The 24,804-nt window shown below is 40.7% G+C and overlaps 1 protein-coding gene across 1 annotated transcript in view; it reads left to right on the forward strand.

Moving 5' to 3' along the window:
- The window catches only part of DDX43 (DEAD-box helicase 43), a 1,089,992-nt gene that overhangs the window by 199,782 nt on the left and 865,406 nt on the right, over positions 1-24,804 (forward strand). Inside the window, exon 5 of the mRNA XM_053712000.1 lies at positions 13,532-13,629. Within this exon, the coding sequence (XP_053567975.1) occupies positions 13,532-13,629 (98 nt within the window). The remainder of the gene's footprint in view (positions 1-13,531; positions 13,630-24,804) is intronic.

The raw sequence follows: 24,804 nt of genomic DNA on the forward strand, positions 1-24,804 counted from the left end.
GATTTTTCTTTTTTTCAAATAAATATGTTTTGGGTGGTCAAATAATAGCTTCACTCTCTATCAGGAAGCTTTAACTTTGAGTCTTATAGTTACTTTAGTGAATAATATTTTATTTCCTGATATTGTTTTTACTCATATGTTTCTTTATTTTGTTCCTGATATTTTTATTTTATGTGCAAAATGTGTCATTGATTGTCCAATGGATGCCTCTAGCATTTATTGAAAGAATCTGTATTTAGTCTTTGGTAAAGACCAAACAGTTAGACCCCCATATTTTACATTTATATAGTTATTGCAATTTTCTCTTTGAGACTCAAAAATGGTTTTCTTTGTTGATATTGAAATAGAAAAAATGTCTTCTGAGACCCAAGAGTTATGTCCTTTTTTTTTGAGACTACCTTTTGTGGCTTTCATTTTTCTTTACTTCAGGAGGGCAAAAAGTGGCCTCATATGTACTACTTGTAAACTTGAAATTGTGCATAATGTGTATTGTAGTATTCTTTTCTCTAATTGTTTTCTATTTTCATCTTAAAAGGGAATAGTCCACAGCTGCATTCATTACTTTTGGGAATACAGAACCTGGCCACCAGGAGGAGGCAAAGATACCCCAGCCAAAGGCTCAAATACCTCCCCCACTTCCCTCATCCCCCAGTCATTCTTTGCCTTTTGTCACAGTAGTTTGGCAGAGAAGTGTCAGAAGTTCGAGTTAATCTCTCATGGAGGGTAGTACTCTTCGCAATGGGGCTGGAGTTTTAAGTAATCCTGTCAGCCTCTCGGCGAGAGCATGGATGAAAGTTAGAGTCCAGAGATGCAGGGAGAGTTTTCCTGTGAACCCATCCCGACTCGTATTAACAGCTTCTTGGTAATCAGCTTTGACAAGTTTCACTGCCTACCTTTCTTCACTCAAGTCCGTGTCAGAAGCGAGGCTACTATCTGTCACACTTGAAGTACCGTGTTCCTGTTCCACAACGTAGATTCCGGTAAGATCGTTTTATTTCGATATGTGAATGTAGGTAGGGTCCCAGTGGGACTCCTTTTATCTTAATGAGGAATTGTGGGTTAATATCGCCTGAGGGGGGTTATTGAACAGGGGGGACTTTTATTCATGTTTGTTATATGGTTCTATCTGCAATTGTGTAGCTATACTTAAGCTCACGGCCTTTACGGAACATAACAGCCTTTTTTTAATGAAGCAATCTTTCCAAATTGCGCGCCCTTTTCGTTACTGGCATGGTGCACCTCGTGACGGGTGCATTTACGTTGTTGTTCTCTTCCGTATGCTGACTGTGTGCGACTGAGAGTCTTGCTTGTGGGTTGTCTGGTTCACAGGAGGTGGTGAGTGCCCCAGCCATTGTGGGTGTTAAAGGGTGCCAGTTGTTTTTTGTCATTTTTGTAATCCCAAGATTATGGAGAATTCTGATATGTGCGACACTGATGCCTCTGATACGGAGGTTGTGTCTTGTGATGAATATGAAATGGCCCATGTAATCAATGCCCATCAGTTATGATCTGATTGCCATTCTAGAGTACTCTCTTCTCCCGAAGCAGGGAGCTTAGAGTGCATTGAGCCATCCGCATCCGAGGTTTCCATGACCCGTGAAGCGAGGGCCCCAGTTCATTTCACGGCTAGGCAAGCAGATGTCCCTATGGCCTTTATTCCTTCTCCGGAGGTCGGCTTGTTTCCCCCAGAGATTACGGCATAGTTCTGTTTGGCCATTTCTATGGCGCTGAATCATTTATATCTCCCAAGTGAAGTATTTCTAAGATACTGTCCGTGTTCCGTTTCTCTGGGCCCGTCGAGCGTGGGATTGCCCGATTCAGTTTGACCACCTGGGGAATTTTGCCTTCCGTTATAGGCTGGCTCGCCTTCGTGTTCTTTTAAGACATGTTTTGGCAATGTTGGAGGATCCCAGTCCTAGCGGGCCGAGGGATCTGAGGCCTTAGAAACTGGATGACATAATGGATATGATGTTTGGGGATGAAGCCAATCTCCTTAACCTCGTCTTTCTTTTTCTTTATTTCTTCGGTTCCAGTTCTGAGCTTGGGTGAATGGGGTTTCTTTCATGTAATTAGCAAGAGTCCATGAGCTAGTGACGTATGGGATATACATTCCTACCAGGAGGGGCAAAGTTCACAAACCTCAAAATGCCTATAAATACACCCCTCACCACACCCACAATTCAGTTTTACAAACTTTGCCTCCCGTGGAGGTGGTGAAGTATGTTTGTGCTAGATTCTTCGTTGATATGCGCTTCGGTTTTCCTCTCAGAGTGCAGTGAATGTCAGAGGGATTCTCGTTTCAGTACTGGTTTGGCTATCTACTATATGTAGATGAGTGTCTTTGGGTAAGTAAGTAAGTCTTATTTTATTTGACACTCTAAAGCTATGGTTGGGCACTTTATTTTTAAAGTTCTAAATATATGTGTTTAAACTTATATTTGCCATGATTCAGGGTAAATCAGTATTCCTTATTTCAGACAGTCAGTTTCATTATTGGGATAATGCATATGAAGGATTATTTTTTCTTACCTTAAAATTTTTTTCAATTGACTTTTTTCTGAAAATGCTTCAATTTATTGCGTCATTTTTGGCTCAAAAATGTTGTCATTTCCGGTGTCCTAATTGACTCCGGAAGTTGTTCATGGTTGCGTAATTTTTTTGACGTTTTTTTGTGTTCAGACGTTTTTTTGCGCCAAAAATGTGGGCGTCCTTTTTGTCGGCGTCACCGGATGTGGCGTCATACTTGGCGCCAAAAAATGATGGGCGTTGTACTTAGCGCCAATAATGTGGGCGTTATTTTTGGCGCCAAAAAATGTGGGCGTCATTCTTGTCTCCACCTTTTTTTTCACATTATTTCAGTCTCATTTTTCATTGCTTCTGGTTGCTAGAGGCTTGCTCATTGGCATTTCTTTCCATTCCTGAAACTGTCATTTAAGGAATTTGATAATTTTGCTTTATATGTTGTTTTTTCTATTACATATTGCAAGATGTCTCAACTGGACCCTGGATCAGAATCTACTTCTGGAAAGACGCTGCCTGATGCTGGTTCTACCAAAGTTAAGTGCATTTGTTGTAAACTTGTGGTAACTGTTCCTCCGGCTGTAGTTTGTGATGAATGTCATGATAAGCTTGCTAATGCAGATAGTATTTCCATTAGTAATAATCCATTACCTGTTGTTGTTCCTTCAACATCTAATGCTCAGGATGTTCCTGTTAATGTAAAAGAATTTGTTTCTAAATCTATTAGGAAGGCTCTGTCTGTTATTCCTCCTTCCAGTAAACGTAAAAGGTCTTTTAAAACTTCTCATATTTCAGATGAATTTTTAAGTGACCGTCATCATTCTGACTTGTCTGTTTCTGATGAGGATCTATCTGGTTCAGAAGATTCTATCTCAGATATTGACACTGATAAATCTTCATATTTATTTAAGATGGAATTTATTTGTTCTTTACTTAAAGAAGTGTTAATCGCATTAGAGATGCAGGAGTCTAGTCCTCTTGATACTAAATCTACTAAGCGTTTAAATTCGGTTTTCAAACCTCATATAGTTATTCCAGAAGTTTTTCCTGTCCCTGATGCTATTTCTGAAGTAATTTCTAGGGAATGGAATAATCTGGGTACTTTATTTACTCCTCAAAGGTTTAAGAAACTGTACCCTGTGCCATCTGATAGATTAGAGTTTTGGGACAAAATCCCTAAGGTTGATGGGGCTATCTCTACTCTTGCTAAACGTACTACTATTCCTACGGCAGATAGTACTTCATTTAAGGATCCTTTAGATAGGAAACTTGAATCCTTTCTAAGGAGAGCTTATTTATGTTCAGGTAATCTTCTTAAACCTGCTATTTCTTTGGCTGATGTTGCTGCTGCCTCCACTTTCTGGTTGGAGGCTTTAGCGCAACAAGTGTCAGACCATAATACTCATAGCATTGTTAAACTTCTTCAACATGCTAATAACTTTATTTGTGATGCCATCTTTGATATCATTAGAATTGATGTCAGGTATATGTCTTTAGCTATTTTAGCTAGAAGAGATTTATGGCTTAAAACTTGGAATGCAGATATGACTTCTAAGTCAACTTTGCTTTCTCTTTCTTTCCAAGGTAATACATTGTTTGGTTCTCAGTTGGATTCTATTATTTCAACTGTTACTGGAGGGAAAGGATCCTTTTTGCCTCAGGACAAAAAATCTAAGGGTAAATACAGGGCTGCTAATCGTTTTTGTTCCTTTCGTCAAAATAAGGAACAAAAGCCTGACCCTTCCCCTAAGGGAACGGTTTCCATTTGGAAGCCTTCTCCAGTCTGGAATAAATCCAAGCCTTTTAGAAAGTCAAAGCCAGCTCCCAAGTCCACATGAAGGTGCGGCCCTCATTCCAGCACAGCTGGTAGGAGGCAGGTTACGATTTTTCAAAGATATTTGGATCAATTTGATTCACAGTCTTTGGATTCAGAACATTGTTTCACAAGGGTACAGAATAGGTTTCAAGGTAAGGCCACCTGCGAGAAGATTTTTTCTCTCTCGCATTCCAATAAACCCAGTGAAGGCTCAGGCGTTTCTGAAATGTGTTTCAGATCTAGAGTTGGCTGGGGTAATTGTGCCAGTTCCAGTTCTGGAACGGGGTCTGGGGTTTTACTCAAATCTATTCATTGTACCAAAGAAGGAGAATTCCTTCAGACCAGTTCTGGATCTAAAAATATTGAATCGTTATGTAAGGATACCAACATTCAAAATGGTGACTATAAGGACTATTCTGCCTTTTGTTCAGCAAGGGCATTATATGTCCACAATAGATTTACAGGATGCATACCTTCATATTCCAATTCATCCAGCTCATTATCAGTTTCTGAGATTCTCTTTTCTAGACAAGCATTACCAGTTTGTGGCTCTTCCGTTTGGCCTAGCAACAGCTCCAAGGATCTTTTCAAAGGTTCTCGGTGCCCTTCTCTCTGTAATCAGAGAATAGGGTATTGCGGTATTTCCTTATTTGGACGATATCTTGGTACTTGCTCAGTCTTCACATTCTGCAGAATCTCATACGAATCAACTTGTGTAGTTTCTTCAAAGACATGGTTGGAGGATCAATTTACCAAAGAGTTCCTTGATTCCTCAGACAAAGGTGACCTTTTTGGGTTTTCAAATAGATTCAGTGTCCATGACCTTGTCTCTAACAGAAAAGAGACGTCTGAAATTGGTTTCAGCCTGTCGAAACCTTCAGTCTCAATCATTCCCTTCGGTAGCTTTGTGCATGGAAATTCTAGGTCTTATGAATGCTGCATCGGACGCGATCCCTTTTGCTCGTTTTCACATGCGACCTCTTCAGCTTTGTATGCTGAACCAGTGGTGCAGGGATTATACAAAGATATCACAATTAATATCCTTAAATCCCAATGTACAACACTCTCTGACGTGGTGGATAGATCACCATCGTTTAGTTCAAGGGGCTTCTTTTGTTCGTCCAACCTGGACTGTGATCTCAACAGATGCGAGTCTGACAGGTTGGGGTGCTGTATGGGGGTCTCTGACAGCGCAGGGGGTTTGGGAATCTCAGGAGGCGAGATTACCTATCAACATTTTGGAACTCCGTGCGATTTTCAGAGCTCTTCAGTTCTGGCCTCTTCTGAAGAGAGAATCGTTTATTTGTTTTCAGACAGACAATGTCACAACCATGGCTTATATCAATCATCAAGGTGGGACTCACAGTCCTCAGGCTATGAAAGAAGTATCTCGGATACTTCTATGGGCGGAATCCAGCTCCTGTCTAATCTCTGCGGTTCACATCCCAGGTGTAGACAATTGGGAAGCGGATTATCTCAGTTGTCAGACGTTACATCCGGGCGAATGGTCTCTTCACCCAGAGGTATTTCTTCAGATTGTTCAAATCTGGGGACTTCCAGAAATAGATCTGATGGCCTCTCATCTAAACAAGAAACTTCCCAGGTATCTGTCCAGATCCAGGGATCCTCAGGCGGAGGCAGTGGACGCGTTGTCGCTTCCTTGGAATTATCATCCTGCCTATATCTTTCCGCCTCTAGTTCTTCTTCCAAAAGTGATTTCCAAAATTCTAATGGAACGTTCGTTTGTACTGCTGGTGGCTCCAGCATGGCCTCACAGGTTTTGGTATGTGGATCTCATTCGGATGGCCAGTTGCCAACCTTGGACTCTTCCGTTAAGACCAGACCTTCTATCTCAAGGCCCTTTTTTCCATCAGGATCTCAAATCATTAAATTTGAAGGTATGGAAATTGAACGCTTGATTCTTAGTCATAGAGGTTTCTCTGACTCAGTGATTAATACTATGTTACAGGCTCGTAAATCTGTGTCTAGGAAGATTTATTATCGAGTTTGGAAGACTTACATTTCTTGGTGTTCTTCCCATAAATTTTCCTGGCATTCTTTTAGAATTCCTAGAATTTTACAGTTTCTTCAGGATGGTTTAGAGAAAGGTTTGTCCGCAAGTTCCTTGAAAGGACAAATCTCTGCTCTTTCTGTTCTTTTTCACAGAAAGATTGCTAATCTTCCTGATATTCATTGTTTTGTACAGGCTTTGGTTCGTATCAAACCTGTTATTAAGTCAATCTCTCCTCCTTGGAGTCTTAATTTGGTTCTCAGGGCTTTACAAGCTCCTCCATTTGAACCTATGCATTCTCTGGATATTAAATTACTTTCTTGGAAAGTTCTGTTCCTTTTGGCCATCTCTTCTGCTAGAAGAGTTTCTGAATTATCTGCTCTTTCTTGTGAGTCTCCTTTTCTGATTTTTCATCAGGATAAGGTGATGTTGTGGACTTTATTTAAATTTTTGCCTAAGGTTGTGAATTCTAACAACATTAGTAGAGAAATTGTTGTCCCTTCATTGTGCCCTAATCCTAAGAATTCAAAGGAGAGATCTTTACATTCTTTGGATGTAGTAAGAGCTTTAAAATATTATGTTGAAGCTACGAAGGATTTTAGAAAGACTTCTAGTCTATTTGTTATCTTTTCTGGTTCCAGGAAAGGTCAGAAGGCCTCAGCCATTTCTTTGGCGTCTTGGTTAAAGTCTTTGATTCATCATGCTTATGTGGAGTCGGGTAAATCCCCGCCTCAAAGTTTTACAGCTCATTCTACTAGGTCAGTTTCTACTTCCTGGGCGTTTAGGAATGAAGCTTCTGTTGATCAGATTTGCAAAGCAGCAACTTGGTCTTCTTTGCATACTTTTACTAAATTCTACCATTTTGATGTCTTTTCTTCTTCTGAAGCAGTTTTTGGTAGAAAAGTACTTCAGGCAGCTGTTTCAGTTTGATTCTTCTGCTTATATTTTCAGTTTTTTTCATTATTAAGATTAAAACTTTTGTTTTGGGTTGTGGATTATTTTTCAGCGGAATTGGCTGTCTTTATTTTATCCCTCCCTCTCTAGTGACTCTTGCGTGGAAGTTCCACATCTTGGGTATTTATTATCCCATACGTCACTAGCTCATGGACTCTTGCTAATTACATGAAAGAAAACATAATTTATGTAAGAACTTACCTGATAAATTCATTTCTTTCATATTAGCAAGAGTCCATGAGGCCCACTCTTTTTGTGGTGGTTATGATTTTTTTGTATAAAGCACAATTATTCCAATTCCTTATTTTTTGATGCTTTCGCTCCTTTCTTTTTTTTTTTTATTTTTTTTTATTTTGTTTTTATTGAGGTTTGAAAAAGGCTTACAAAATTCTTGAAATCAAGATAACATTTAAACAAAACAATATTGAAATACAATCTTAACAGAGTTTATCGTGCCTTACAGTCTTCGAGCCTTCTAGGGTTCGGAGGGGGCCTCTTTTGGGTCCCTTTGTCTTCATAAAACAATAAAAAGGCTCTCACAGAGAATAAGAGACCACTTATGGATCCCATTCATGAAACCTCATTTTTCCAATAAGTATTGTAAATAATTTAGTTAAACTATAGAAAAGGGGTTAAAAAAGATAATAGGGGAGGAGGAACAAGGGGAAGGGTAAGGGGTTAGTGTTGCTGTGCTTATTGAGATAGTTATCGACAGTTTTTTCCTTTTGGATAAAGCAAATTGACTCGTTTAGGATTCTATTTAGACAGTTAGGGTTTCATGGGGCTGGCGATGTGTGTGTGTTTCCCACCTTATCCGTGTTTTTTGGGTGTGACTAGGTCGCTTTATTGTAGTTCGTTTTGTTTACGCGTGGTTAGTGTGGAGTGTTATAGTTTAAGGTAGTGTTCCCATAGTGCTGTCATTTCAGCATATGTCTCCATTTTGGCGTATTTAACAAAATAATACTCCTCTAGGTCCAGAAATTCTGATACTCTCTTAGTCCAAAGCAATGTGGAGGGGACCTCCTTGCTTCTCCAGTTTCTAGCCAGTAGGTATCTAGCACTATTAGTCATGATGTAAAAAAGTTTGAGGCGATGTTTCTGTTTAATATGGGGAGGTCTACTTAGTAGCCAGATTGAAGGGTCTAGAGGGAATTGGGTATCAAGGACTTTTTCTATTTCTCTGATTATATCTCTCCAGTAGTTTTGGACCACATTGCACCACCACCACATGTGAGCCAGGTTGCCACAGCTATGTCCACATCTCCAGCATTGCTTGGATGTGTTGCGGTATAGTCGGTGTAGTTTAGTCGGGGAAAGGTACCATCTGTGTAAGATTTTTAAATTGATTTCCTGCATGGAGAGTGAAATTGATGTTTTCGTGATATTTTGAAAGATTAGTGTGCTGGTGTGGGGTAAGATTGTTATACCTAGTTCGTCTTCCCATTTTTCTAGGAAGGGAGGGGTTTGGCCAGGAGAGTTTTGTGTTAATATTCTATAAATTAGTGTGAGAGAGTGTGATATTGGAGGAGTTCTTATGCATAGTTTCTCAAAGTTGGTTAATGGTCGAACCATGTTTCTAGAGTGTTCGTGTGTTGTTATGAAGTGATGAACGCGGGCATATTGGAACCAGTTTTGGAAAAGAGTATAACCCTTGTCAATCAGTTCCGCCTGTGGTAGTAGTTTTTCATTTGATATAATATAGTGAATTGGGATATCCCTATAGTATGAACCCGGAGTGTCTGTTGTTATGGGTGTTCCTAGTGTGAATTGGCCATTATCTATAATTGAGGTTAGTGGAGAAGGTTTAGATGATATGTAGGTGTGGGTAGCTATTGTGATTTCCCATATTTTATACGTTTCTGTGGTCAGATGAGAGTTATAATTAAGCTTTGTAGTTGGTTTGTTAAGATTCCAGCATTGTTTTCCTAGGTGTGGGTTGTTTGATATTGAGTGTTCTAATTGAACCCATCTTTTATGTTCATAATGTATACACCAGTCAACTATCCTTTGTAAGAATATGGCTTGTCGGTACTTTGATATGTTAGGTATGCCTAGTCCTCCTTGGAGTTTTGGGGTTTGCATGATGTTTTTATTTATCCTGGGGGGGCGGCGGCGCCAGACAAAGTCACTAAATGCTTTCTGTAAGGTGGGAATGTAGTTTTTAGGGATCGGGATTGGTAGGGCCTGCATTATATATAATAGTCGTGGGAATATATTCATTTTGAGAACATTTATTTTGCCCAGCCAGGAGAGCTTTTTGGAGAGCCAGGATGATAGATCCCTAATAATTGTTTTTTGTATTGGTATATAGTTTTGTGTGTAGGTTTGTTCGATAGAAGTGGTTAGTTGTATTCCTAGGTAGTGTAGGGAGTGGGTTCGCCATGTAAATGGCATTAGGGTTTTGATATGTGCTAGAGCTGTGTCGGTTAAGTTAATATTTAAGGCTTCGGATTTGGAAACATTTATAGAAAAGTTGGATAGTGACTGGAAGATTTGGAATTCCTGTAAGAGGGGGGTTATTGAATTTTCTGGGTTTGCTAACGTGAATAAGATGTCGTCGGCAAACAGAGACATTACGTATGTTTGTGTTCCTACCTGTATTCCGCTAATTGAGGGGTTTTGCCTGATCTTTGTGGCTAAGGTTTCTATGAAGCAGGCGAACAATAAGGGAGATAGGGGGCAACCTTGCCTTGTGCCGTTGGTTATGTTGAAGGATTTGGATAGTGTGCCATTGATAAGTAATTTTGCGTTGGGGTGAGAGTATAAGGCAAAAATTCTGGTAATGATCTTAGGTCCGAGACCCAATTTAGTTAAGGTGGCTTTAAGGAAATCCCAGCCAACACGGTCAAAGGCCTTTTCGGCGTCTATTGACAGAAGGATCCCTGGGACCTCCTTATCTTGCATGTATTGAATTAGATTGAGGGCCCTGACCGTGTTGTCTTTCGCCTCGCGTCTAGGGACGAACCCCACCTGATCCTGATGGATCAGATCTGGTAATAACAGATTCATTCTGTTAGCTAATATCTTTGCAAATATTTTTACGTCTGAGTTAATTAGTGAGATAGGGCGAAAGTGAGAGGGGTGTTCTAATGATTTATTGGGCTTAGGGAGGAGAATGATGTGGGCTTCTAACAGTGTAGGGGAGAATTGTTTAGATTCATCAATGTATTGGAAAAATGAGGTAATGTGGGGGAGTAATTCTTCCTGGAATGTCTTGTAATATCGATTGCTAAAACCGTCTGGCCCTGGAGATTTCCCAGATGGGAGGTCTTTAATTGCTAGTTTGATTTCTTCTGCTGTTATGGGGTCCTCTAGTTGGTTTTGTTGGTTAGTGGTAAGATGGGGTAAATGAAGGGATGAGAGGTATGTATTTATGTCGTCAAATAGGGCTGTTTGTGGGGTCGCTGGATTGCCAGGGTTGGAGCGCAAGTTATATAGTTTTTGAAAGTATGTCCTAAAGGTGTTCGTAATAGCCTGGGTTGAAAAGTGTGATGTATTGTTATCGTCCTTGATGTGTAGGATGTAGTTTTTTTTTTGTTTTACTCTGAGGTAACGAGCAAGGGATCTACCTGATTTGTTGCGGCCTTCGTAGTTCGCTTGTTGTAAGCGGAGTGCTTGACGTTTGTGTTCCTTATTTAGGTAGAGTGCTAGTTTATCTTTTTCAGCTTGGATAGAGAGTAGGAGGTCGTGGTCAGTCGGGCAGCGTTTGTGTTGGGTTTCTAATTTGTCAATTTCTGAAAGAAGTGTTGATAGAAATGCTTGCTTTTGTTTGTTAATGGAGGCCTTAATGGCCATAAGTTCGCCCCGAATTACGCATTTGTGGGCTTCCCATATATTTAATTGGGACGTGTCTTCTGTAGAGTTATGGGTAAAGTATTCCGATATGGATTTGGATATTTGTTGGGATATTATAGGGTCGGAAAGGAGCTGTTCATCCAATCTCCATATATAGTCGTGTATAGGTTTAGACGGCCATATTAATGTACCTAGTACTGATGCATGGTCCGACCATGTTATGGGGGTAATTTGGGTAGATGTAAATAGTGACAGGCCTGTGACGTCAGTGAAAATATAGTCAATTCTAGAGTATTGCTTGTAAGGGTGTGAGTAGAAGGTATAGTCTTCCTTGTTAGGGTGGTGGGTTCTCCATAAGTCTTGTGCTGTTAATTTCTTCAATGAGGTGAGTGTACGAGTTATCTGTGAAGTAGGGACTGAGGAATTAGAGGAGGAGCAATCCAGAGGTGGGTTAAGCGGCATGTTAAGGTCTCCGCAGATTATTAAGACTCCTTTTTGGTGTTCTAGAATAAGATTAGTTATATTGCTAATAAATGTGGCTTGCTTTGTATTAGGGGTGTAGATAGATACTAACGTGACTGGGCGGCCATATAGTAAGCCTATTAGAATAATATATCTTCCAGCTTTGTCTCTAATGATTTTAATTTCTTTAAAAGGGACATTTTTCTTTATCAGTATTCCCACTCCATGTTTTTTAGATTTAGGATGGGAGGCATAAAAGCAGGTTCCAAATTTGAGGGTAAATGTGAGGGGTTCCCTTCCTTTGCGAAAGTGTGTTTCCTGGAGAAACAGTAGGTCTGACTTGTATCTATTAACATCTCTCAAGGCCTGAGTTCTTTTTGAGGGGATATTGAGTCCCTTTGCATTTATAGATTGAATCCGTATTAAGTTGGTGGGTGGTTTTCTATGTGAGTGTTCAGCCATTAGAGTAGTGCAAAGTGAGATTATAGTAGTTGTCTATAGAGTATGTTAATTCAATGTTTGTGTAGGAGTCAGTATGATTAGGTAGTTTGTCAAGTGATAGTATTAGTGGTAATTTAACACAGCAGAGGGTAAGGGGGTTAGGTAAGAAGGAAAGAGTGGAAAAAAACATTGGTAAGAGAGATAAGATGTAGAGGAAGCGTTTCCCCTACATTGGCTTAAGTTAACTTTTCACAGCAATCAACAAATTATACTAGTTGTGGTAACTTGACTAGCTTAGCTTGTAAATAAGACATATTGGCCTAGCATGTTAAAGCATATCAACCTATAACAGGCAAACAAGGCAGCCCGATACATTAACATTGGTATGTAGTGCATCATAACGACATTAAACATTAAACATAAGACATTAAGGATCTTCTTAGTATATAACTACCTGTAGTCGAACATCTTGGCTATGATGGTTAGTCAGCAGAGGTAGGTGTTCTATGCATTAAAATGTAAACATTTGTTATTAAGAGAAATAAGGGGGTAAGTAGACATAACGTAACAATATAACTTTGGTGGATTGATATGATAAGAGAAGTGGTATAAACAATTCCCTGTGAGTATTCCTTCTCTGCCTAAGGGTAAAGTCAGGTAAACTCTGGTATCTTCTCAAGCATTAGGCAAAGAGCAAATGTTAGTTTGCATTAGCGAGTTCACAGTGTCTGTCATACAGGTGGGGTATATGACCTTACAGTCACTTGTTACAGGTCTCGCATCGTGAGGGCTCTTGTGGGTAAGAAACATGTGCCTCATTTAGGCTTAGGGTCTTTCACATTTTTCCTGGGTACTTTGGTCCATGACGACCTTTGGGCCTTTGGAGGATCATCTTGTGCGTTGTCTCTGGACGACGCTGCAGGAGAAGGGGGGTCCGGAAAATTAATATTGAGATTTTTAGATAGTGCTTCCAAGTCTTCTGGACCCTTGTAAGCGATAGTTTTGCCATCTTTATGCACCAAGAGGCTAAAGGGGAATCCCCATCGATATTTTATTTTATGTTCTTGCAGGAGGGTTGTGATAAAGCGTAGGTTTCGTCTCCTTTCAATAGTAGCCGGGCTAAGGTCCTGATAGACCTGGATGGAATGGCCTTGGAAGGATATTGATCGTTGGCTACGGGCTTGTTTCCACACTGCTTCTTTTTGGTGAAAGTGAGTGAATTTCAGAATCACATCCCTAGGTGGACTCGGCGGAGTAGGTTTCGGTCTTAGGGCGCGGTGGGCCCTCTCAAGGGTTGTTTCACAAGTCTCCAGAGCGGGCTCTATTTGTTTGAAAAATTGTAGTAGGTATTCGACTAAGGATTCCTGGGTAACATCCTCAGGTATACCTCGGATGCTCAGATTGCTGCGGCGACTGCGGTTGTCAAGGTCTTCGACCTTTAGTTGTAGTGACTGGATAATGGAGTCCTGACAGCTTAGGCATTGGATGTTATCACTAACTTGTGACTCTAGGTATTCTTGTCCTTCCTCCAGGTATTCAAGTTTAGAGTTCATGTCAGACATATCTTTTCGTAAAGATGAAATCTCATTCTTGATGAATGTTTTCAAATCAGCTATGTCGCTCTTGGAGGGTAAGGAGGCTATATTTTGTTGTATCTGTGAGAGTTGGTCTTGAGGGAGAGGAGCGAGGCTTGTAGTAGGTTGTGATTCCATTATGTTAGGGTTGTCAGGATTTTCCAGCTGGTGAGGTGAATTTTTTTGCGTAGATTTGAAATAGGTGCAGACTGATGGTGATTTTTTAGGTAGTGTTACCTTATGCGGTGCTTTATGTGGTCTAGTAGATCTCCTTGTTGCCATGTGCTAATATTGTGGAGGACGATGAGGCCAATGACTTTGGCCAGAACAGAGTGTCCTGTGTTGGAGCTAGGTGGTCATATAAGGGGAGAGTGCAACGTATTTGTGGAGTGTGTGCTGCAGCTGAGCTATCTTCTTGTTTCTTATTTGTGCTTATGTATATTGACAATGTAAGCCCCCATTAAACAGTCATTTGTTATGATATGATATTGCCAATGTGGATAGGTAAGCAGTTCCAGGTCATGTTTTTACCTGTTTGTATCCCAGTCTGGCCGCCATGGGTATAGCTATGTAGCCGCGTGGTCTTGCGTAGCTGCTGGGGTGCTGTTGTTCGGCTGAACGCGGCAAGAGAGAAGTGACCGCGGCCCTGCTTTAGTCTCGTCCGTATGTTATGGAGCGCGAACTTATAGGTTATTAGGGGTAAACAGTTGTTTTTGTGTTCTCTGCACTGTCGCGCCCCGTGTTTGTTGTTGCAGGGCTCAGTCGGTTCAGGTTGCGCAATCAAGATGGCGCTTGTTGTAAATCTGTAAGTCCCGATTTGCAAAGGAATCTGCCGACTTGTTTTTAGTTGTAAGTTTCAGTAAGGAGGTCGTAGAAGTTCCGGTTCGTTTGCTTGCTGCTTTTATGGTTGCCAGAGCAAAATTGCTCCATTTATATGCCAATTGAAGGGGAAAGGCAACGGAGCTCTGTTACAGTGCAGCCATGTTCCTGCACGGCTACCGCTTTCGCTCCTTTCTTATCACCCCACTTCTTGGCTATTCGTTAAACTGAATTGTGGGTGTGGTGAGGGGTGTATTTATAGGCATTTTGAGGTTTGGGAAACTTTGCCCCTCCTGGTAGGAATGTATATCCTCATGGACTCTTGCTAATATGAAAGAAATGAATTTATCATGTAAGTTCTTACATAAATTATGTTTTTTTTCATCATTCAATTAAGCCTTTTTTAAGTCAGCTCCCTAAATTTGCATGTAGGTGCGGTTCTTATTCCAGCTTGGCTGGTAAGGGGCAGGTTGAGACTTTTTTTTTAAAATTTGTTTGGTTCTATTCGGTCCAAACTTCTTAGACTTTGGGTACAGAATAGGATTCAGAGTAAAACCATCTGTGAGAAGTCTTTTTTCTCTTATCGTATTCCAGCTATTTCAGTAAGACTAACACTTTCCTGAAGTGTATTCAGACCTATATGTTTTGGGTACTGGTGAAGCACGGCTGGTCACCCGTTGGGGCTCAAGCGCTGCTCAGACCTGGAGTCTTCTGGGGTATTTATTCCAGTTCCATTTCTAGGAACTGGGTTTTGGGGTTTTATTCAAGACTGGTCTATTCTGCCTTTTTGGTCAGTGATGGCATTATTTGTTTACAATAGATACAATAGATGCATATCTTCATTTTCTGTTTTCATTCAGATTATTTTATTTTCTGAGATTCTATTTTTTTTGACAAGTATTACCAATTTGTTGCTTTTCCTTCTGGTCTAGCGACAGCTCTAAGAGTCTTTTCTAAGGTTCTCAGTGTTCCTTATTTGGACGGTATGGTGGTACTGGTTCAGTGTTTTCATTCTGTGGAATCTCATACGATTCAACTTTGTTGTCTCTTCAAGACATGGTTAGAGGATCTTCTTATCAAAAGCTCCTTGATTCCTCACACAAGGGTCACCTTTTTTTAGGTTTCCAGATAAATTGTGTCAATGTTTTTGTCTCTAACAGACAAGTGACAAGTCTCTATTATTTCCTTCAAGTTGCTATATATGCATGGAAGTTTTAGGTTTCATGGCTGCAGCATTGGATTCGATTCCCTTTGCTCATTTAGGAAACCTTTCCAGTTTTCTTATGCTGAATAATGGTGCAGGGATTCTAGGATATCACTTTTTATATCTTTGAATCCTAATGTTTAACTATCTTTGATTCGGTGGTTAAGATCACCATCATTTAGTTCTATAGGTCTCTTCGGTTCTTTCAACCTGGACCATGATCTGCAGATGCGAGTCTTTTAGGTTGGGAGGCTGTCTGAGGATCTCTGTCAGCACAAGGGGTTTGGAAATCTCAGGAGGCGAGATTACCATTTCATATTTTTGGAACTCTGTGCATTTTCAGAGTTCTTCAGTTTGGTTTCTTTTTGAAGAAGAGACGTTTATTGTTTTCAGACAGACATTGTCACAACTGTGGCGTATGTCAATTATCAGGGTGGGACTATCAGTTCTTAGGCTGTGACAGAAATATCTTGGATATTTGCTTGGGCTAAATTCAGCTCCTATCTAATTTCTGTGGTCTTTTTCCCAGGTATAGACATTGGGAAGCGGATTATCTCTGTTAATCAAGCTTTACATCCGGGAGAATGGTCTTTTTACCCAGATATGTTTTTCAATTTTTCAGATGTGAGGGCTTCCAGTAATAGATCTGTTGGCATCTCATCTAAACAAGGAACTTCCCAGGGGCCTATTTAGGTTTGGGGATCCTCAGGCGGAAGTAGTGTATGCATTGACACTTCTTTGGAATTATCAATCTGCCTATATTTTTTCATCTCTGGTTCTTCTTTTAAAAGTGATTTTCAAAATCATCAGAGAGCAATCTTTGGTGTGGCTGGTGGCTTTAGCATGGCCACACAGGTTTTGGTATATAGTTCTTGTTCGGATGTTCAGTTGCCAATCTTGGTTACTTCCATTATAGCCATACCTTATATCTTAACTTTCATTTTTTTCATCAGGAATTCAACTTATTAATTTGATGGTATGAAAATGTAATGCTTAGTACTTAGTCATAGGAGTTTCTCTGACTCAGTAAGTAATACTATGTTGCAGGCTCGTAAATCTGTGTCTAATTGGATTTATTATCGAGTTTGGAAGATTTACATCTCATGATGCTCTTCTTATGAATTCTCTTGGCATTCTTTTAGAATTCCTAGGATTTTATAGTTTCTTCATAAGGTTTTGTCTGCATGTTCCTTGAAAGGACAAATCTCTGCTTTTCCTGTGCTGTTTCACAGTAAGAATTGCTAAATCTTTCTAATATTCTTTGTTTTGTTCAGGCTTTGGTTCGTATCAAGCCTGTCATTAAGTCAATTTCTCCTCTTTGGAGTCTTAATTTGATTCTGAAGGCTTTACAGGCTCTTTTGTTTGAGCATATGCTTTCTTTGGACATTAATTACTTTTATGGAAAGTATTGTTCTTTTTAGACATCTCTTCAACTAGAACAGTTTTAAATTATCTGTTTTTTCTTGTGAATCTCCTTGTTCTGATTTTTCATCAGGATAAGGTGGTTTTTCCCTCATTTCAATTTTCACCTAAAGTTGTGAATTCTAACAACATTAGTGGAGGAATTATTGTCTTTTCATTGTGTCTTAATCCTAAGAATTCTTTGGTAAGATTCTTACATTCTTTGGATGTGGTAAGAGTTTTTGAAATATTATGTTGAAGCTATTCAGATTTCAGACAGACTTCTAGTCTATTTGTTATCTTTTCTGGTTTTAGGAAAGGTCAGAAGGCTTCTGCCATTTCTTTGGCATCTTGGTTAAAGCTTTTGATTCATCATGCTTATTTGGAGTCGGGTTAATCCCCGTCTCAGAGGATTACGGCTCATTCTACTAGGTAAGTTTCTACTTCCTGGGCTTTTTAAGAATGTAGCTTCTGTTGATCAGATTTGCAAAGCAATGACTTGGTTTTCTTTGCATACTTTTACTAAATTCTACCATTTTGATGTTTTCTCTTAGAAGCAGATTTTGGTAGAATAGTACTTCAGGCAGCTGTTTCAGTTTGATTCTTCTGCTTATAATTTCAGTTTTTTTCATTTTAAAAATTGAAACTCTTGATTTGGGTAGTGGATTAATTTTTCAGCGGAATTGGCTGTCTTTATTTTATCCCTCCCTCTCTAGTGACTCTTGCGTGGAAGTTCCACATCTTGGGTATCTGCTATCCCATACGTCACTAGCTCATTGACTCTTGCTAATTACATGAAAGAAAACATAATTTATGTAAGAACTTACCTGATAAATTCATTTCTTTCATATTAGCAAGAGTCCATGAGGCCCACCCTTTTTTGTGGTGGCTATGATTTTTTTTGTATAAAGCACAATTATTCCAATTCCTTATTTTTTATGCTTTCGCTCCTTTCTTATCACCCCACTTCTTGGCTATTCATTAAACTGAATTGTGGGTGTGGTGAGGGGTGTATTTATAGGCATTTTAAGGTTTGGGAAACTTTGCCCCTCCTGGTAGGAATGTATATCCCATACGTCACTAGCTCATGGACTCTTGCTAATATGAAAGAAATGAATTTATCAGGTAAGTTCTTACATAAATTATGTTTTTTTCATCAGCTGGTCACGTTGTCGTCCTCACTCACCTTGGGCGTTCACCTGATGGGTGCTGCCTTCATATTATTTTGATCGGATGGATGTGTTTTATTTTTTTTTTCTTAAGCTCATGTCTGTGTTAGATTTTGGTTTTTCTGAAAGTTTTTTTCTCTGGATCCGATACTTGCGATTTATGTCGCATGGGCACTTCCTCAGAATTTGAGCACTTGTTGAATAATAGAATTATGTTTTTTCTAGTTTATTTATCAATCCTTCGGGACAAATTTTCTTGAACCTTGGCCAGTTCCAGAGTGTCCTTATGCCTGGCAGGTACTGTTCGGATACTTTTTCGCTGTTACCAGGGTTCATGTCGCCCTCGTGGTGCTGATAGTCCTACTGGATTCTGAAATGTCTCTTGGCCTATTCTATTTACTCCGGCTCGGATCCTACTAAAGTATGAGGCCTGTTTAAATACAACCCCTCCGTACGGAGGGTTATAAATGCCATCTAGGTTGGTTGTTTGGGCTTCTCACCTGGGATACGGATCTGTTTTTGAAGACATCTTCATGGTTCTTCAGGTCCCCCGGGGACTCAGGACCGTTATTCCTTTCTTTGCAGTTGGGAGATGTGTGTGTGACCTGTGTGGTCTGGTATGCCGAGTGATTATTGAATCGCATTTTCACTTGAGGTTCCTCCGGACGCTGACTCTTTAGCCTATTAAGCATTTTATTGCGGTGGTGGAGTTTCCTTCCTTCCTGCCTTGGGTGGATCATATGGTCTGGATGCGCGGGCATGTTCTTTCTCTGCTCAGAGTTGTTACTCTCAGTTGATGTGCAGGGGTTCCCAGCCTTCTGCCTGTTTGAAGGAGACTTTGGAAGGTAGATCCTTAAAGGATCTCTGGCTGTTGTCTCTTCCATTACCCTTGGTCTGACCATGGTCTCGACGTTCGGGTGTGTTTCCGTCCTCGTTGCTACTCTAGCCTTGGGGCTTGTCAGTGAAGGGATGAGGTTGGTTACGGAGGGCCGTCCTTCTGGGGTTTCTCCTCGAGACTTTGTTAGGGGTTTCGTGGGCGTTGTTTTAAGTTCGATTCTCTGGGACCGGTGAGGTAGCTCAGTTGGTAAATGCCCTGACTACAAACAAGCCTGTTTTAAAGGATCCAAGGTCATAGGTTTGAATCCCGGCAGGGCTGACTCTGCCCTTCATCCTTCCGAGGTCGATGAAATGAGTACCATTAAATTACTTTATAGATGGCGAGCAGGGTACAGGGTTCTCATTCGCCTTCAGGTGTTAGTTGTTACCCTGCCTGTGTGTGTAGCACGTATTAACGCTTGCCTGCGAGATTTCTTTGCGATCCAGGTGCCCTGGGTGCCGAATCTTAGACTGTTAAGGAAGTCCTTTGTGACTCTTGGGGTTGAGGCTATTGCTAGGTCGCCAAGTCTACAGACTTTAGAGGTACATTCATCCTTATAGGAGGCAGCTTAGGGTTTCTCTGAAAGTTGGATTTTCGATTGATTCCTTTTTCGAAGGACCCTGACCTAGGTCGGTGCCTCTACTTGGATGGACGTTTCAATATCACACTATATAATTGTGGTCCTGCGGGCCTCTCTCCATAGAGACTGGGGCTCTGAGAGAAATGCTTATGGTTTTGTGGCTTAGGCTTTAGGTCCTCTTGACGGTTCCCTACTGGTCTTCTGGCGCATTTACGCTGTTCCTGTAGACTCCAAGTAGCTCCTGGGTTGGGATATGGCTAAGGGTTCTCAACTCTATGGTAGGGTGGGTTACCTTGGTATTGGAGCGACCTGTGTGTCCTTGGTGTCTTGCCTTGTGAGGGTTTTTCCCTTCTTGTGTTCCTGAATCTTGGAAGGGGAGTTGCGATGTAGTGTCTGGTTCCTCCATTCCTGCAGCGGTAGACTGGGGGTTTGATCCCTATGGGGCTCCTGCTATATGTTGGATTCTGATATATGGATGCTGAGGGCCTTCTTCCCTTGGGAAGTGTTCATTTTTTGTCTTCTGGAAGTCTGGGACTCCTGTCTTTGGTTTTGCCTAGCCTTTGGGCTAGGGCCATTATCCTAGAGGGAAGATTGGGGGTTGGTTACTCTAGGCGGGTTGACAGTTTTCTTTAGAGTCAGTTCTCTCCTTTGTGGGAGGTCTTTGATGTCCTCCTCTTTTCCACTGACGTTCGGTGCTGGCAGGGAACGCTCCTTGCAGCTCGATATTCGGAGGGCTGTGAGCCCTTGGAAGGTTTGCAGTTTAATCCAGCGTCAGCTATTGCACTTTGAGGGTGTATCCAGCTACAGCTAATTGCACTTTGTCTGGGTGTTAGCAAGCTTTGAAACCCTTTTCGGTTTTTGGATTTAGCAACGGTGAGTCAGCTTTTTTACCTGGAAGCTGGTCATTGGGACTTCCTGTTCAGACAGTAGGGGTTCTTTTTGTAGAACTCTTTCCTAGCTGCTGGGATAGTTATCCTTTTTCTGTTGTCTCTGCTGTCTAGCTCGCGGATCCTGATCTAATATGAGGCAACGGGGAGCTCATGGTTTTCCTGGGGTACCTTTCAGTATGGTACAGGGTCAGGGATATGAGGGGGTTCCTCCAGTCCTTTTTTGGACGTGTTTTCCTGTGTATGGATCTTTTTTTTTTTTTTTTTTGGTCCTTGTGTTCCTAGGGAGTTTGTCTCCCTGGGCGTTTCTATTGTACAACAACCATGGGTTGTTCTATGCTCTGCAGAGTGGAATGATCCTTTGGATCTTTTGTGAGATTCTGTTCTCCCTTTTGGGGGCAGATAGCGGTCCTTGTTTTGGCCGGGTACCTTCATGGTAGTGATCTGCGGGGCTGACTCCTCGGAGGTTGTTTGGCTTGATGGACTCTGGGACTGAGTGGTTTAGTTCGGCTTTGCCGGCGGTGTAACTAATGTGCAGTTAACTGGGCTTCGGGTTTTTACCCGTGTGTATATTTTTTAGGGTGTCGAGTATAAGGCTGTGGTGCCTTTCGAAGGGGCTGCCTTTTGTACCCACCCGTTGTTGCATTCAATGTCCTCTAGCTTGGGTATTGTTTTCCCAAAAGTAATAAATGCAGCTGTGGACTCCTCCCTTTTAAGAAGGAAAATTATGCTTACCTGATAATTTCATTTTCTTCTGAAGGGAAGAGTCCACAGCCCCAGTCCATGTTTTTATCTATGAGGTGGCTGTATTTTTCTGTTCTTCTGGCACATTTTTTCACCCTGATATTTCTCCTACTGTTCCTTGTTCCCTTGGCAGAATGACTTGGGGATGATGGAAGTGGGGGGGGGGGGGGGAGGGAGGTATTTGAGCCTTTGGCTGGGGTGTCTTTGCCTCCTCCTGGTGGCCAGGTTCTGTATTCCCAAAAGTAATGAATGCATCTGTGGACTCTTCCCTTCAGAATAAAATTAAATTATCAGGTAAGCATAATTTATTTATTTTGTATGCCTTAAATTGAACCTCAAAAACTATATAACCCCCCCCCCCCCAAAAAAAAAAAAAAACACCAAAAAAAAAAACAATAAAACAAAACAAAGAAAACCTGTCTTTAGTCTTAAATTTTTCATTGATAATCTTTGTTTATTTGCTGTAAAACAATCTGCATCATGAGAAAATTAATAAATTATACCTTTCTCTTTTTAATGATAGTGGGAGTCCATGAAATCCTATTCTAACAAGTGGGAATTCAACACCTAGCCACCAGGAGGAGGCAAAGTCACCCCTTCCAAAGCTTCAAGTTTCCCTTCCACTTCCCCTTCCCTCCCAGTAGTTCTTTGCCTCGTCTAGGAGGTAGGCAGAGAATAGAGGTGCTCTAAAATGATGTAGATTTTAAAAGGTTAACCCTCAATGGATAGTTTCTTGAAGAGAGGGTGTGGGAGCTAACACTGTACTCTGATATTTGGAGTGGTAATGCAGGGAAGTGTTACACTTCTCCCTTGGATTGTCACTTCCTGAGAGACTACCAACTGATGTCTCTTTCATTTTTACAGATATTTTGGACAATCGTGGTCTCAATTCAGAGGTGAATAACAGGCAAGGTTGATATATACATGGTTACAGGCTAGTTTCCTAATAACCTTTATAACTTTGGACAGCACTGTTACATGACTTGTTCCTAATTGCAGTTGCTATATATATATATATATATATATATATATATATATATATATATATATATATATATATATATATATATATATATATATATATACACACAGGTGGCCCTCGGTTTACAACGGTTTAATTTGCACCGTTTCAGAATAACAACCTTTTTTTTCCAGTCATGTGACTGCTATTGAAAAGCATTGAGAAGCAGTGCATTGATTAAAATAGCCAGTAGGTGGAGCTGTCCACTTGTGTTGCAGCAAAGATATGCAAGCCAAGCGAGCTGAAATCAGTTTAACCAGACCTGAGCTATCGAGTAGCTTGCAAAGGAACAAGATCTTCCTGTCTATAAATCAGTCCAGATTGGAATGCATAGAAAGAACTGTTTGCAGAAAAATGCAAGTAAAGTCTGTGTTGTGTGATTTATTTTATTAGGTTTATAATGCTGTTTAGCAAATGTTTTTGTTCATTTAACTTAGTTTAATTATATATTCTGTGTTGTGTGATTATTTTATTAGGTTTATAATCGTGTTTAGCATTTAAAGTCTTCATTTCAAAGCTTTAAAAATAATGTATTAGGTGTTACTTATACCAATTTTGAGAGGGGCCTGGAACCTAACTCCCTCACTTCCCATTGACTTACATTATAAACTGGGTTTCAGTTTACAACGGTTTCAATTTAAAACCATTCCTTCTGGAACCTAACCCCGGCGTAAACTGAGGGCTACCTGTATGTGTGTGTGTGTGTGTGTGTGTATCCTGCCTCTTCATGGGCAGCACTCTATCTACTAGGGTTGCTGAGGGCTCAGGCCTAGTACCTTATACTATGAGCTCAGGAGTGCACGCTTTGTTTTTTATTATATAGGCTTGTGGCAAGCCTGTTTCGCAGCGCTGTCATAGCATGCTTTAGAGGGATCCGCTTTGCGCCTCAGATTGCGATTAATATCAACGACAGTAGCTGTTCTGGGGACTTTACAAACTCATTGCCAAACTGGATTACATCTCCACACAGAGTGCCATTTTAGCCCTGCCCTGCGCCTGTTAGTCAGTTAAATTTTCCTACTACAGGACAGCTCTCGGGCATGCGCTCTGCCTCTTCCTTTCTCTCATTCTGTATGGACCGATCAGGACACAGCACGCGTCTAACCAACAGGAGGAGGTAAGCCTGCTGGAGCGCTCAAGTTGGGGCTCATGATTTAACTGCAGTTGCAGCACAGCTATATTAGTTTCTGCAGAGGATTTTTATTATTACTTTCTCTGCTCATGCATATAGTTTTCTGGGTGAGAGCCTTGTGAGTGAGGGGTCATGGAGCAGACTGGAACTGCTGCTTAATCTCCTGACAGGAGATTCCCAAAGTTTTTATAAATACTAATAAGTGTCTACTTTGTAAATTGCACATTGTGTGTCCTCCAGCACAACTCTGCAGCATATGTTTGCGGTCTGTTTTCCAGTCTCACTCTGAAGGTACAATTATTCAAGGTTCTACCTTGTCCTCATCCCAGATTCCTCAGCACCAGGATACTAGATCTAGCAGTCAGCCTTCTGGTCTAGGCTCCCCCAGCCATTTTTCTCAAACTGATACTTCCAACAACGGTGCTCTAGTACCCCAGGGTAACTCTCCTTTCCCACCAGATTTTTCAGCTCAGTTGCAGTCCGCGGTGCCTGGGGTATCCTTTTCTCTTTCCTCTTCATTCAATAAGATGTTTCCCATTCCTAGTTCTCATCTAGAATTATGGAACTCTGTTCCCAAAGTTGATGGAGCCATTTCTAATTTAGCTAGAGAATTACCATCCCTTTGAAGGATAACACTTATTTCTCTTGTTAAGTGTGTTCAGTCCACGGATCATCCATTACTTATGGAATATATTCTCTCCCTAACAGGAAATTGCAAGAGGATCACCCAAGCAGAGCTGCTACATAGCTCCTCCCCTCACATGTCATATTCAGTCATTCTCTTGCAACTTAACAGATAGGACGTTGTGAGAGGGCTGTGGTGTTTTTATACTTAGTTTATTCTTCAATCAAAAGTTTGTAATTTTAAAATGACACCGGAGTGTGTTGTTTATTCTCAGGCAGTATTTGGAAGAAGAATCTGCCTGCATTTTCTATGATCTTAGCGGCAGTAACTAAGATCCACTGGCTGTTCTCGCATATTCTGAGTAGTGAGGTAACTTTCAGAAGGGAATGGCGTGTGCGGGAAACCCTGCAAACAAGGTATGTGCAGTAGATTATTTTTCTAAGGAATGGAATTGACTAAGAAAATACTGCTGATACCGATGTAATGTAAGTAAGAGCCTTTAATACAGTGAGAGCGACTGTTAGCAGGCTGTTTTAAATATATACAGTAAAGTAATTTTCTAAGGAATGGAATTTGACTGAGAAAATCCTATTAATACTGAAGTGATGTTATAAGCCTTTAATGCAGTAGGATGACTGTCAGGCTTATCTATAGAGATACATGCTCCTTAAGAAAGGGATGTTTAAAACGATTTTGCTGGCATGTTTAATCTTTTTTGAGGTACATTGGTGATAAAACTTGTTGGGGCATAACATTTTTCCACATGGCTGAT

The sequence above is a fragment of the Bombina bombina genome, chromosome 4 (assembly GCF_027579735.1).
Source record: "Bombina bombina isolate aBomBom1 chromosome 4, aBomBom1.pri, whole genome shotgun sequence".
Classification (NCBI taxonomy): domain Eukaryota; kingdom Metazoa; phylum Chordata; class Amphibia; order Anura; family Bombinatoridae; genus Bombina; species Bombina bombina.